Here is a 16,313-nt window from a genome sequence, read left to right as displayed (position 1 = left end):
GTTTTAAAACCTTAAAACATAAGCTCAAGTAATGCATTTTAAAATCGGTAATTGCTGTACCTCCTACTCGTAATTTAGTAATACATATATTTTAAACGTAATTATTTCATTCGGGATTGTCTCCGCTAATAAAGTTTCAGTACAGATTGAACCAAATAAATCAGAGTTTTTTTGATATTTTCCATTGCCTTATTTCGATAAATATATAAATTATCAAGTTACGTAAAATAAATACCTTTTGATATAAAAAGGTACAAAAAACAGATGTAGGAAGTAATCACTTCCAAGAGATATCGAACTTGAATTTGAAGTGTGTATGTAGTGCTGGAGAAGGAACAGTTCAGTTTAAGATATAGATAAATCGAAACTAAAAGAGGTAAAGCAGTAACTCACATTTGAGCTAAAATATAGATTTGAGGTATTAGATAGTGCAGAAGAAACTGTAGCAAAATAAAAATACTGCTGTAGAAAGATGGAGAACATTCAAAGAAAGTTATAACAAAACAGTAAAAGTTGAAAAATGAAAATAAAGATTGAATAAGAGAATGGTGTTGGCAGTTAAAACAAGAACGAAATAAAATAAGAGGCTAAATAAGAAATAATTCAGTAGAATTGAAGACAAGGATATAAGCACAGAGACAGAAAAAATTTGATATGATGATTATTTTATATGAGCTGATAATACAGCACAAATAGCAGAAGACTGAAGATAAAAGCAGAAGATAAAAGATAAAAACGAAGACGTTTAGCGGGGATGCTTCACAAACTCTACTCTTAAGTAAGGAAAATGGTATAAAGCTAAATGGAAAGAGCACTTTGAGAAAAATATCGTATAGAAAAATACTAACAGAATGGAATCATGAAAAAGAAAATGAACTTATAGAAACTGTGAATAGAGGGAACACCACCGCAGAGAAATTATAAAAACAATAAAGAAATTCAAAAATGGAAAAATAGAATGGATTTATGAACAAGGTGAAATAATAGAAACTATGGGTATAGGGAACACCACTGCAGGAAAAATTATAAAAGCTATAAAAAAGTTGAAAAATGGAAAACATTAATGGATTTATGAACAAGATGAAAAAATAAAAACTATAGATATTTGGAACGTTGCCACAGGAGAAATTACAAAAGTCATAAAAAAGTTTTGAAAAACGGAAAAGTAGAATGGATCCATGAACAAAAAAAATTGCAGTAATAGAAACTATAGACACAAGAAAAATCACAAGAGAAGAAAACCAAGAAAGAAAAAAAAACAGTCTGTAGCAGTGAGACCCCCTGCAAAGTTCCTAAAGACGGTCCCAGGAATAGCAATAGAAAGTTTAGAAGAAAAGGTTGTCGTGAAGGGAATTGTTTAAGACAGGATATTTGATTAAGTGTGAAAACTAGAGGGGAGCCGCCCTACTGTCTATTCCGAGTAAGCTAGTAAGAATTTCACGCAAAGCTACACGGGGGCAATCTGCGCTAGCCATTCTAATTTAGCAGCATAAGACTAGAGGGAAGGCAGCTAGTTATCACTACCCACCGCCAACTCTTGGGCTACTCTTTTACCAACGAATTGTGGGATTGACCGTCACATTATAACGCCCGCACGGCTGAAAGGGCGAGCATGTTTGGTGTAACGGGGATTCGAACCCGCGACCATCGGACTGGGAATCGAGGGCCTTAACCACCTGGCTATGCCGGGCTAAGCTAGTGAGGAAAAGCAGGATTAAATGGAAGCATAATCAAACAAATATTTATATTAAGTATTAATCTTAATCTTATTAAGTATGAATCAAAATAAAGGTATGCATCAGTTTATTACAAATTAAACAACTGATTGTGTCGATAGAAGCAATCTTTCGATAATAATGTAAAAACTATGGGCTACCAAGTAATCAGTATGGCACACCCTTTATGAAACAAATACACAGTAATGGATAGGAGTAAGAACGAGACTGGTTCGAAGTGAATTCTGGACTTGGAATGCTTGATCTTCTATTTAGATGATAGATGACATGATGCGGAAAACAGAAGAAAAAGCAAATACTGTACATATGGCTTTTGTTGACTGCACTGGAAATTGGAAATTGATATTTAATGAATTCAAGCTGTATAGCTGTCTATAAAATAAGTTGTACGTTGCTTTTTAAGACAAGCTGTATACTTCTTTGTAATACACCCTGTATGTCTAGTTAAAACAAACTGGATATACTTAATACCAAAAACAAGGTTGTCTAAGTTTTCACAAATATCTTGACATTAATTCATTTCTGTTGGGTACATCACTGTGTGAAAGTCGAAGACATTGTGAATTAGAATAAGTGAGCATTGTAAGAACGAAACATGAAATTATAGAGTTTCATTTGAAATATTGCATATAAAAACGTATTCAGTTCCTGAGTAAATAACACTGTTTGTCAATCAGCTACAGTAGTCAGTCAAGTGTATGAATTTTGTTAAAAAGTGAGGATAAAAACACAAAGGTGATAATTATCATAGGATCGCATGCTAGTTCTTGTGATTTTGAAAATGTCAAAGTGGCAGAAAGATACACTGTAAAGTTTATTTATTCTTTGTACAATTTTAGGGCAATAGCTGTTTGAGATATGGATTGTGCTTACTAATTAATTATTGGCAACAATCATTATAATTTTCATGCAAATTTAACAATAAAATATATAAATATGAGATTTTCATTAATAGTTCATGGCATGTCTATATGTCAATTTTGACCGAAAAGTGTAATAATTATGAAATTTAGAAAAGGAATATATCAGTAAAACTATGAATTATGATGTGCATCGGGGCCATTTTTAGGATTTCAAATGATGACAATAATTTGACCCTATATATATATATTTTACGGAAGCAAAAATATAACAATAACTAAGTTCTTATGAATGTGTAAATGTTATTTTCACATACCAAATTTTGTATTGTCTCTCTCCATGTTTTATCTTTTATATTTAATTAACGTAAACGTGTCATAAATAAAATACATATTGCTTTAGTTACAGTTTTACGTCAAATGCATTCAAGAGTTGGGGCATTGTTCTTAGAAACCTTTAAAAGCATTAATTTTCATATATTTCCATGGTTACATGAAAGATGTTAATTACGTAAAGTTTGTTTACGTGTTACCATGTATGTTCCAAATTTCAAGCTTTTTTATTAATCTATACCTATTTAGTTGAGGCATATTACATCACGTTTGCGACAGCTTTTGTGCCTAAAGTTTAGTTATTACTGTAAATTAGGAAAGAAGTTTACTTTTGACAGGAATTTATTAGTAGTGACGTTCCTATTCACATTATTCCATGAAATCTGAAAACATGGCTTACAGATTACGGCATCGCACTGTGTTAACGAATTTCCTGGGTTTGTTTACTCATGCTGTGACACGAGTTGCTACATTACGCGAGACTCATCAAACTCTGTCCATCAAACGAGTGTGTCCATAGGTTAAGAATATTTTTGAAATAATCACTTTTAATCCATATATATTAATTATAGATCATTAACAATTGTTTTTTTTTTACTTTTAAAGAAACAACACCAAAATATTACCCTTAATATAGCCAGAGATGACTTAGTGTTTAGCATGATTAGATTGTGGATTCGAAGATTGATGATTTGAGGGGATCATTCTTGAATTATTACACTTTGGGGTCGGTGGTATGTTAAACGAGAGACGATCGTGTTTCAATGCTCAGTTCAACACGGTAGTCCAAGAATTAGCTATTGACTACCATTTAGTCTATTAGTTTAAAAGTAGGTACGATTGTACGAAGGCATACTTTTTATAACCTTCTACAAATAATCTAAAACAATCATACTTACATATTTATTTTTTAACTTCGTGTGTAATACAGTTTCGCTGAACATCAATTTTTTTTCCACTTCACACCAGTGTAAAAGATTCATGTAAGTGAATACATATTAAATTGCACCCCGCTAGTACAGCGGTAAATCTACGGAATTACTATCCTAAAACCAGGGGTCCCCTCGGGGGGTTAGCAGATAGCCCGATATGGCTTTGCTATAAGAAAGCACACATATTAAACTTGTGTTGATTAATTATCCAACTTACTTTTCTTAATATTGAACTTAATCAAAACTCATTTTTTGCGAAAAATATATTTCTTCAAGTTCAAATCAATCAGCTTCGATTATTGAACTTTATTTACCATTTAAGATTATTAGGCCTGGCATGGCCAGGTGGTTAAGGTATTCCACTCGTAATCCGCGAGTTCGAAAGTCCTGTCACACGAAATATGTTCGTCCTCTCAGCCATGAGGACGTTGCAATGTGTGATTCAATCCTACTATTCGTTGGTAAAAGGGTAACCCAAGAGTTGGCGGTGGGTAGTGATGACTAGCTGCCTTCCTTCTAGTCTTACACTGCTAAATTAGGGACGGCTAGCGTAGATAGCCCTCGAGTCGCTTTGCGCGAAATTTAAAACAAACCAAACCAAACCGAGAACATGAAACTTCGTTCTTAAAAAAAATGTCCACATACAAGATCTTATGTATAACGTTAGTTAGTTTTATGTGCTGCATTGTACAAATCACATACATTCAGAATGTTTTATTAAAATTATGTTAAAATATTTACTGTAATCCGCAAAAAAGAAGACTAAATTATTTTTTCAAAGTTATTATTAAAAATTCTATTATGTTATCCAGAGGAATATACAGTTAACTGCATAGGCGACAAAGATATAGAAATAAATCAACAGGTTAAACAATTGTCACGTTTTTGTGTATTTTTATTTCAAGAGTATAGCGTTTTGACCTCGCGCTTTTCATCAGATCGTAGAGCTAGCTCGAAACGTCATCCTATTAAAATCAAAATTCATCATGTTGTATACCGAGTTTGCTTCAACACTTTATAACATTACTGAAAAACTATTAACGTTTTATATCCAACGAAAGACTACAAACGTACTGAAAATTAAATATTGTTTTTCTCAAGTATGCATGAGATTATTTTACACAAAAGATAAAAAATGTTTATCAAAACTGAATCTATCGATTACCTTCGAAACTCTTACGTACACGAAAGGTAAATTGAATATTTTGAGTTGATTCAATTACAACGCAGAGATAGAGCAGTTCTACCTCTATAAAAGTTTTATTCAAGTATCACCAGAACCTAGTCATATAATATATATGTTGTTGTGGAGCAAACATCTTTAGATAAAATTAAAAAAACAAACAATTGTTCAGACTGTGAATAAAAACATCAAACTATATTGTAATTCGATATTTTTATGCAAAGCAGGTTTAAACAGAAGCATCAACCTTACGAGTTTATTAGCATTACAAACAAGGTAGTTCTGTAACCATAAAGCTAGATTTAGAAACATTCACTATTGTGGAATTCAAAAGAAAAAAAATTATATTTCCTTACAAAGAAGATTTTTTACGTTGATAGACATATCGAGAAAAATGACTGAGATGCATTTTGTGGTAGAACATTTTTTTTGAGAAGCTAACGTCAGAGTAAAGCTAAAACTTAGTATCTTGGCAACAAAGAATAATATTCAGTTTCATGTTTCAATCATTAATGTTATAACTGTGACCCTGTTATTTAAAATTTGAAAAACTCGACTAATCTTCTTACATTTTCTCATATTAGGTTACGTTAAAATCTCGCATATTTTGAAAAAATGCATGTTTTGTTCACTTCTCTGTTTTAAATAAAATATGTTCTGACATGACATATGTACTAGTATGAACCATGCAATTACCGTTCCATTTTCTCTAACTTTCAAACGAATCAATAACGACAGATATAAAATGGTTTAGCGCTTCACTTCTTGCTTCTGGCTCTGTACAACTAAGATGCTTCAAGGCTTTGACAGCAAAAGTCTCTCTTGTTTAGTGAACTATACACTAAATGTAAGGATAAATGAAAAATCCACCAGCTTTTAGTCTACTATGAAGTCATATTTGAAACCTTGTTACTTTATAGTTTATTTTTGGCATCAAATGGCATTAAACGTTGCTATGGTGAATATTACAATTAAATTTTATCCTTTAGTATACTTACTTTCAGTTCTTAAGTTTAGTATATAAATGTTTCAGTTATTAAACTTAGTATTTAAAATGTTTCAGCTATTAAACTAAGTATTTAAAATGTTTCAGTTATTAAACTAAGTATTTAAAATGTTTAGTTATTAAATTAAATATGTAAAATGTTTCAGTTATTAAGCTTAGTATTTAAAATGTTTCAGTTATTAAACTTAGTATTTAAAATGTTTCAGTTATTAAACTAAGTATTTAAAATGTTTCAATTATTAAACTAAGTATTTAAAATGTTTCAGTTATTAAACTTAGTGTTTAAAATGTTTCAGTTATTAAACTAAGTATTTAAAATGTTTCAGTTATTAAATTAAATATTTAAAATGTTTCAGTTATTAAGCTAAGTATTTAAAATGTTTCAGTAATTAAACTAAGTATTTAAAATGTTTCAGTTATTAAATTAAATGTTTAAAATGTTTCAGTTATTAAACTTAGTATTTAAAATGTTTCAGTTATTAAATTTAGTATTTAAAATGTTTCAGTTATTAAACTAAGTATTTAAAATGTTTCAGTTATTAAATTAAATATTTAAAATGTGTCAGTTATTAAACTAAGTATATAGAGTGTTTCAGTTGCCAAGTTTGTTAATTTGAATATCCGTTTTGTAGTTTTAAACTTCAACGACCAAAATAGTTTTTAAGTATTAAATTCTTATGAACAGTATTTTAATAGACATTAAGTATATAAAAACGGTGGTGGATATAATAATTTGTTGTTAAAATGTTTTGTTTTTATCATTTAACTCATATGAATGAACCAGCCCCTGTAATGAATACTACTCTGTCCTGAACCAGTTCTTGTAATGAATACTACTCTCATAAACCAGTTCCTGTAATGAATACTACTCCCATGAACCTGTTCCTGTAATGAATACTACTCCTATGAACCAGTTCCTGTAATGAATACTACTCCCATGAACTTGTTCCTGTAATGAATACTACTCCCATGAACCACTTCCTGTGATGAATACTACTCCCATGAACCAGTTCCTGTAATGAATACTACTCCCATGAACTTGTTCCTGTAATGAATACTACTCCCATGAACCACTTCCTGTAATGAATACTACTCCCATGAACCAGTTCCTGTAATGAATACTACTCCCATGAACCACTTCCTGTGATGAATACTACTCTGTCATAAAGTTATGGAATAACAAGTTTCAAAGAGTCATAGAAATCTTCTGTTATTATTCTTTTTGACAAATGTAATGATTTTTTTAAAAATAAATACGTCTAGTAAGTTGTATTCTATGTAATACAAAACAACATCCAGAAGTAAAAGGAGGGATTTTAAAGACATTTTGACGATCACGTTGTATATTTAAAATATCCTGTTTTATTTTCAAAATTAACTCATAAACGTCCTAATTAAAAAAATAAATGCATCACAGAAATTTCGTAGCAAACCTTGCAAAGGTAGCTAGATCAACTTCCAGTTATAGCGGTTCTGACTTTCGATCAGTCTTGAATTGTAAAGCCCTTAATTGTCGGAACCAAAATTATAATTAGTGACTATTCTAACATTACACAAAAATATCAAATTCTTAAATGTAAACAAATTTATCTAGATATCCATAGAAACTATGAAATAACTTATTTATTTTTGATTTTAGATAATTGTGCTATGTTACAATAACTGCAAACTGACTTTCGAAATCCAGTTCAGATAAAAAAAAACTCAAATTACAATACAGTTTAAACTACAGTCGGCAACTTGCATAACAAGAACAATTTTAGTTGCGAATTTTAAGACTGAAATTTAGAAATATTTCTGTGGGATAAATACCGAAAGCTAAGCTACAATCTGTCATTCTGGATACACTATACATGACTTCTTAGTGAGAGACAGCAAAGGTAGTGGATCTAAAATTCATTGTTTTGCTTCAACTGTTATTTAGTTTTTATATAAATAATAGGAATAAGAGATATAGCTTTCTATTAGAAAAGTGCAGTTGCGAACAATCGATAAAATGTAATAGTACAATCATCCGATAAAAAATGAATCCTAATAATGGTTATTTTTTAATGATCCATTTACATGGCTGACGCTCACTGTTTTTGGTGGTGCATTTTGCTAAATTAGCATATTTGTATGTATTTTTAAATCATGGGTTTACTGTTCACTGTCTTCTGATTAATAGTGAAGTTATAAGTGTCAATATAAAAAAATGTCACGTAAACAAAAACCTGCCACCAAACTTTACAGAAGAATCATTCCTGCAAACTGTTATAACAATTTCGTGTTGTTATGTTGTTGTAAAAGATGTGAAGGGAAATGACGAAATAATACTTTCCACCGATAGTTGTATTTACACTTGATATAAAAATAAAATAAGTTCTTACCTAAATACAAACTATTACGAATGCACTCGCTCCAGTAGTATATTTTCAGTGCTGATATATATATATATAAATAATTTCTATGATATAATTGTTTAACATTTCACTGTAGATCCGTTTATCATTGAAGTTATGGTTGGGCGTCAAGTTGAACTTCCTTGTGACATTCGCAAGCCTACTGGTGACGACTCGGTATCTCTTATTTTGTGGTACAAGTCAGATATAAACGCCCCGATATTTACTGTTGACTCCAGACACGGGCCTTTGGAAAAGGCTGAACATTTTTCTTCAGACACGTTAGGGTTAAGAGCATCTTTTAATCTCGTAGTTCACCCTGCCATTTTAACCATAGACCCAGTGAAAGAAACAGATGATGGGGAGTACCGCTGTCGTGTGGACTATCGGTGGGCTCGAACAATCCACAGGGTCATCGACTTGAAAGTAATCGGTAGGTCTAAGAAAAAGTTAAACACATATGAGAAGATGTCTATACAGTAGTAAAAGTAGGTGAAATATATACAGGGGCGTAGTTGGAACATCAACGATGTGTAGCCGTCCAGAGCAGAGGGCCTTTAAGGATCTTTCTAGACGCCAAAGATCTGCTTTTAGTATTTTGCAGGCACTTTACAGGTTACGCTATATAATTTTTTTACACGTTTGATTCACTATATTCAGTATTGAGTTGATAAAGATTAGTGTGATGAAATTAAATACTGAAAAAAAGAAAACATCTGAATCCGCCCATCTGTGTTTTTGCTTATAGAGAGCTACGCCCCTGATATATATATATATATATATAATTTTATGTTTGTCTTAATTTACTGGTATTACACGCTACATTACTTTTTATACTCTTATATTTGTTTTTATTGTATACACTTTAAAAGGCTAGGTAAAACAGTGTGTGTATCCGCATGCAGCTTGGAAAATAGTGAAAACATATGTAATAATACTTTGTGTGTCTTGATGCTGCTTGGAAGTAAAGTGAGGTTATTTATGTTTGTATTTTAGTAATATCTATCATTTCATGTAATTTGATTAGGTATTGTATGTATTTTAATATTTATTGCTTGTTCATAAACATAACTCTGGGGTTTTTCAGGTATAGTTATTGCTAATAAAGACAAGTTTTGTCTTATCACTGATCCGTTTGGTTTTAGTGTGCTTCCAGACTATTGTTGGAAGGTTATCAAAGTGGGAATATAGAACTGCCGCAAACTCTGTAATTATTGTTTTGGTGGTGTTTCTTATATGTTTGTAATTAATCACAATTGTTTGTTTGTTTGTTTGTGAATTTCGCACAAAGCTACTCGAGGGCTATCTGTGCTAGCCGTCCCTAATTTAGCAGTGTAAGACTAGAGGGAAGGCAGCTAGTCATCACCACCCACCGCCAACTCTTGGGCTACTCTTTTACCAACGAATAGTGAGATTGACTGTCACATTATAACGCCCCCAAGGCTAAAAGGGCGAACATGTTTGGTGCGACGGGGATGCGAACCCGCGACCCTCAGATTATGAGTCGCACTCCTTAACACGCTTGGCCATGCCGGGCCTAATTAATCACAACGCTACAAAATGGGCTATCTGTTTCTACCCACCACTGGTGTCGAAACTCGAATTTTAGAGTTGTAAGTCCGCAGACAAACCGCTGTGCCACTAGTGGGGTATGTGTTTCTTACATTATTTTTGAGAAAACAATACTTCAGTCCGCAGACAAACCGCTGTGCCACTAGTGGGGTATGTGTTTCTTACATTATTCCTGAGAAAACAATACTTCAGTCCGCAGATGTTCTTTGGTATTTCATCAACTGTTGCTATGGTAAAACACTAAAGTTTAATAATTCTTTGTCCTCGTATCACCTCCATGGTACAACAGCGGTAAGTCTATGGAGTTACAAGGTTAAAATCCGGGGTTCAGTTCCTTGCGAATAGCCCAACGTGTCTTTGCTTTAAAAATATCAAGAATAACCTTTTCTAATATTTGTCTATGCTTAAAATATCCCATCATTTGGTCTTAACCTTTATTTATATCACTTTGGGTAGATTGAAAACTTGAGCTAGCTGGTGTCAGCTTATCGTAGTTCTGAACTGTGTCATGTAAAGTGTTTAAAACGAAGTGCCGTCACTTAATACTGTCTGTTGTAGTCACAAATTCCAACAAGTGCTTGACCATTACAATATCGTGAAATCATTTGTTAAGCTCTTGACAGCAAGTTCAAGTTTTGATTCTGTAGCACTGTAAGAAGTGCAATGTGATTATTAGCAGCCAGGGTTACTGTTAAATATCGTTTGCCCAGTCTAACCTGTGAAAATTCAAAGGTGGAGGGTAGCACTGTTTTACCACGTGTTGACTATGATCAAAATAGTATGTTATTACTGTACTCTTCTCTGATATGTTGTTCTTTTTCTGATGCACACCAATGGTGGAATTGTGTTTACATTTTACCTGGCTTTACTTTAAAATGAAACTTGGACTTTTAAACAGTTCACTTCTGTCGAAGTTAACGTTCCATTCACTAACAAATGAAAAGGTCAAATTTCAGAGAGCTCGGACAACTACTTGTATATCATTTATAAGAATCTAACAACTAAGAATTATTGAGAAACTCAATGATTATAGAGCTTGGATTTGAATTAAAGGATATTATTCGCACACGCATTTACTTCCAGACGACTATTACACATGTAAAAAAGAAGTAAACCAACCAATGTCATCCAGTTTTTTAACAAATAAAAACGTGCATCTAGTAGTCCTAGTAAGAGCCTATAGGATAAATCTAAATATTTAGTGGACTGCAGAACTGAGATTGTGCGATGCAAAAGTAACATTCAACCGAAATGTTGGTACACCACCAGCAAGGTCACAAACTTAAGGTTGAACCAAATTGTTGGCACACCATTAGCAAGATCACAAGCATAGGGAACTGTTCTCAAAACTGAAGAGTCAGTCGATATAGAGTTCTCCCACGAGGCTACTAACTACATGAATGGAGTATTATCATCTGCTACACAGGAACCTAGCTTTAACACTAAAGTTTCTCCGAACTTCCAAGGAGGCACTAATGAAACCACCTATCCGTAGTACTAGTGGGATTGTACTTTTCACCAGTAGACCATAGGTGTTTCTCTTTAGTTGTTAATATGAACAGTTATACTCAAAATGGACGATTTCAAGGAAAAAAGCGCTATAAAGTCATCCAGCACTGAATCACCCAGAAGGTAAACGTACTCAATATGGACGTTTAAAAAGCAAAAAAAAAAACAGTTATTGGCCGACAGCCAATAGTCTGTCACTGCCTGAAAAAAAATCTTTCAACCATCAAGTAACCGGATCTCAATGATTTTTACCACATATAAATAGATATTATTTTTACATGTAATTCTATATTTGAGTTTACGTTCTTGTATATTTCATTGTAAGTTCTTTCCATAAGCTGCTTTATTTTGTTTGCCACTTTGTTTTGTAGTTTGTACAAATTTGTTTGAAAGTTACTAATTGTTAGGTTTTAAGATAGCTGTTGCTTTGTGTGTGAACACAGTTGTTTATAGTAAGTAATGATTCGAGTTATTGTTTATTTAAAATATTTTCTTTTTGTATTTGACCAGTTTAAATATTTAGTTTGACTCCACTGGATGTATTGAGATGTATTTTATTATATGCGTAATTCAACACTACATTACAGGACACTACATTATAAAACTTTAACAATTTTATTTTATTATATGCGTAATTCAACACTACATTACAGGACACTACATTATAAAACTTTAACAATTTTATTTTATTATATGCGTAATTCAACACTACATTACAGGACACTACATTATAAAACTTTAACAATTTTATTTTATTATATGCGTAATTCAACACTACATTACAGGACACTACATTATAAAACTTTAACAATTTTATTTTATTTTCATCATTATAAACTGATTTTGAGTTAAGTTATAGAAAGCTCAGTTGAGACTTTTCTGTTTGTTTTGTTTTTGTATCATTTGATTTGATATTATAACTAGTTGACCTGTTTTTTTATTTACACTAATTGTAACGTAATTTAACATTGTATTCAATTATTGACACAATTGACTGTTCTGGTGCTCGTGTTTTTTGTTTTGTTTTTCCACTTTGAAGGTTATTTTGTTTTATCTGTAATATGCGGATATTGTATGTTATATTTTTAGATTTTCCACATTGAAAATTGATTAGTTTAAGTATTTTGAGACATGTTAGTTTAGGCCCATCTTTTAATAGAATCACTATGAATCAGAATACATTTTGGCTAATTTTAGTTTACTTTCATGAAAATGTAAAATTAAAATAGGAGAGTTGTAATATGTTTGTATCACACGTATACATTCAATAGGAGAGTTGTAATATGTTAGTATCACACGTATACTTTCAATAGGAGAGTTGTAATATGTTAGTATCACACGTATACTTTCAATAGGAGAGTTGTAATATGCTAGTATCATACGTATACATTCAATAGGAGAGTTGTAATATGTTAGTATCACACGTATACTTTCAATAGGAGAGTTGTAATATGTTAGTATCACACGTATACTTTCAATAGGAGAGTTGTAATATGTTAGTATCACACGTATACTTTCAATAGGAGAGTTGTAATATGCTAGTATCACACGTATACATTCAATAGGAGAGTTGCAATATGTTAGTATCACACGTATACATTCAACAGGAGTGTTGCAATATGTTAGTATCACACGTATACATTCAATAGGAGAGTTGTAATATATTAGTATCACATGCATATATTCATATGGTTTAGCTTGGGTTTGCTTTTATGTTTTAAACTTCATAGGTTTTCAGTAATTTTTCTATGGTTCCATTTTGGAACAAGGCCATTATACATCTTTAATAAAGGTCCTGTGTAGCCTAATTCTTAACCTGATTGACTGTATTCCCGTTAGTCTATGATTCGAGTCTCGTTGCTGTAGACAAAAAATGGGTTCTTTATTTTAGAGCTATGCGTTATAAGAGAGACAGTCAAATTCCGCCATTCAATAAAATTCGCCCAAGAGTTGTTGTTAATTACTGTTGAATAGCTGCTATTTATCTTGTTTATTAGTTTAAAACAATAGGCTATTAGTTCATATAACTACTGTTTAGTTTTTCTTTTTCAAATAACTGAAAACCAACAAAATCCCTGGTAACTATGTACATTTGTTATCCGTTGACGGCTTCAGCAAAAAGGCCGAAAGCTGGCAAATAGCGGTATTTTAACGTAGAGAAAAGTCCAAGTATAATTCTACATATTAATTTACCTACGTTATAAGTCTTAACTAATCTGCTTTAACTGTTGAGTTGGGGTTTGTTATCTCTATAATTTCGTTCATCTAGACAGTCAGTTTTACAAGTTATGTTAACATCGTTGATATGTGGGAGTTACTTATCCAGCAATCTCGTGTGACGATAGCGCTTTGGCAAGCTATGCTTGTGTATTGACTACTGGACATCTATCTCATATAGGTTTTGGTGGTTTTCTTTAGTTCTTATTGTATCCAGTGTAACTTCGAAGATGTGAAGTCTGATCTGAAATATTTCAGTTGAATTTCACCATTCGCACGTCTTTTCTGTTGTGTTTTCAATTTTTTATTCTTTGATTTCTGTTTTTGATTTTTATGAATCAGACGCGATTTCTAAAACTAGTCAATATAAGGATTATTTTGAGTACTGTAACACCGACTGTTATTTTTTTTATTTTAAAAGTGTTAACATGTTAACACTTGTTAAAACAATTGTTATGTTTCGTTTTTGAACTCGTCATTGAGATAATTATTTCCTGATAACGAATACAGATAACAGTTTTTTTTTTAGTACTTATGATAAGACCCGGCATGGCCAAGTATGCTAAGGCGTTCGACTCGTAATCCGAGGGTCGCGGGTTCGAATCCCGGTCGCACCAAACATGCTCACCCTCCCAGCCGTGGGGACGTTATAATGTGACGGTCAATCCCACTCTTCGTTGGTAAAAGAGTAGCTCAAGAATTGGCGGGGGGTGGTGGTGATTAGCTGCCTTTCCTCTAGTCTTACACTGCTAAATTAGAGATGGCTAGCGCAGATAGCCCTCGAGTAGCTTTGCGCAAAATTCAAAAACAAAAAAACAAACATACAGCTTTATCGACATGCTAGTAGCAAAGTGAATTAAACCATACACAAAGGGCCCGGTATGACCAGGTGGTTAAGGCACTCGACTCGTAATCCGAGGATCGCGGGTTCAAATCCCCATTACACGAAACATGCTCGCCATTTCGGCCGTGGGGGCGTTATAATGTGACGGTCAATCCCACTATTCGTTGGTAAAAGAGTAGCTCAAGAATTGGCGGTGGGTGGTGGTGATTAGCTGCCTTTCCTCTAGTCTTACACTGCTAAATTAGAGATGGCTAGCGCAGATAGCCCTCGAGTAGCTTTGCGCGAAATTCAAAAACAAACAAAAAATCGTATGAAAAGATAGATATCTATTTCTCTGTATATCTTAATAGTAAGTTATTTTTAAGTATCAACCTGCATATAAATCTTATTGACTTCAACTGGCCTTAAATACAGTCCACTCTTGCTCATACTACAATATTAAAAGTTCTCATCTCTTGATAACAACCATAAATTTCTTCTTAGAGTGTATAATCAACCAATCTATTATATTTGATTTCTTGAAAATATGTTTTTTGTTGATCTTCGATATAATAAGTAATACCGTGTTTAGAAATTGTAGTAAACTAGGACTCATTTTTGTTATTCAAGGTAAAATTGAATTATGTTATTATATAAGTATGTATATTAACGCGTATAAACAGCATGCACTACCCATAATATTAACAGGTCGAACAAGAAAACGCTCGTTTTGTTGGAAAAGCCTGTAAGAAGCGAAACTCCTCTTTATAGAACATGAAGAGTGTCTCTTGGTACATAATGTCCACATATTGTTTTGTATTGATATTAAAAACAATCAAATAGATCGTAAGTATTGTTACGCATGTCATCTATTAGCCACAACCTAATGTGGATTAACCGGGCCCTTTATCATGTTGTTTCCGTTTAGTTGAATACAGTACATAAGTAGTATAAATAAGACACAAATTTAGAGACACTGCTTTACGTAAAGTTCTCAGATACTTAATGTTACAAAGGGTAAGGTTCAAAGAACATTTGGACGTTTTTCTCTGCAACTGGGAGTTAAAGTTCAATAGAAAGAAGTGATACCGAAAATTTAATCAAATGGTAGAACAGCACCATCCAAAATAAAGTTAAATTAAACTTATTTTCAAATACTTCCAGAAAGAAATACATAACATGTGATGATTATAATTGGCAACATTAGGTACTTGCAAAAAACGAAAAAAAAAAAAGACAGAGAGAGATTTAAAAGGAAAAGTTACAGCAAAAACATGAACAGAAAACAGCTCAATATTTTATGTGTGTATGAATGAAACGTTTACTCTTTCCACACAATTATAAATAGTTGAAGAACAAGATAAGTAATGTTTTTCGAGTTAAAGAAACAGCCTTGATTTTTTTAAAACTTGGAATTGAAGATCTGGAATAAAAAGAAACATCACAAGATCCTAATTCGTCACGAAGTACTCCAGTTGACGAGGTTAATTGACCCTGTTTTGAACTTTTACCGGGATAATGATCTATAACGTGTTGACATTCTGGGTAAGAGGCATGTGAGTGAGCGGTTAATAAACAGGCATGAATGAGCCAGCCAAACATCTCAATGTTTATTCAACTGAAAATGAGTAACATCAGTTGGAAAGTAATGGTACAGAAAGAAGCCCAGCTAGTGTTCGACAACTTGAAAGGCTATATAACAAAAATAAAATGAAATATAAGTTAATAATTCAGAAAGTTGATAGTACCAATTCTTTACCA

General features: G+C 32.4%; 2 protein-coding genes across 5 annotated transcripts in view; both read left to right on the top strand.

Moving 5' to 3' along the window:
- The window catches only part of LOC143239403 (protein turtle-like), a 666,407-nt gene that overhangs the window by 487,994 nt on the left and 162,100 nt on the right, over window positions 1-16,313 (top strand). The gene's annotated exons all lie outside the window — the stretch shown is intronic.
- Window positions 1-16,313, top strand: part of LOC143239503 (synaptogenesis protein syg-2-like) — a 264,478-nt gene that overhangs the window by 168,349 nt on the left and 79,816 nt on the right. For both annotated transcript variants that reach the window (XM_076480635.1, XM_076480636.1), the window contains exon 4: window positions 8,529-8,864. In XM_076480635.1, coding sequence (XP_076336750.1) covers window positions 8,529-8,864 — 336 coding nt within the window. The remainder of the gene's footprint in view (window positions 1-8,528; window positions 8,865-16,313) is intronic.

This window comes from Tachypleus tridentatus, chromosome 13, assembly GCF_004210375.1.
Source record: "Tachypleus tridentatus isolate NWPU-2018 chromosome 13, ASM421037v1, whole genome shotgun sequence".
NCBI lineage: Eukaryota > Metazoa > Arthropoda > Merostomata > Xiphosura > Limulidae > Tachypleus > Tachypleus tridentatus.
The sequence above is the reverse complement of the archived record's forward strand: the minus strand, read 5'-3'. Positions and strand labels throughout refer to the sequence as shown.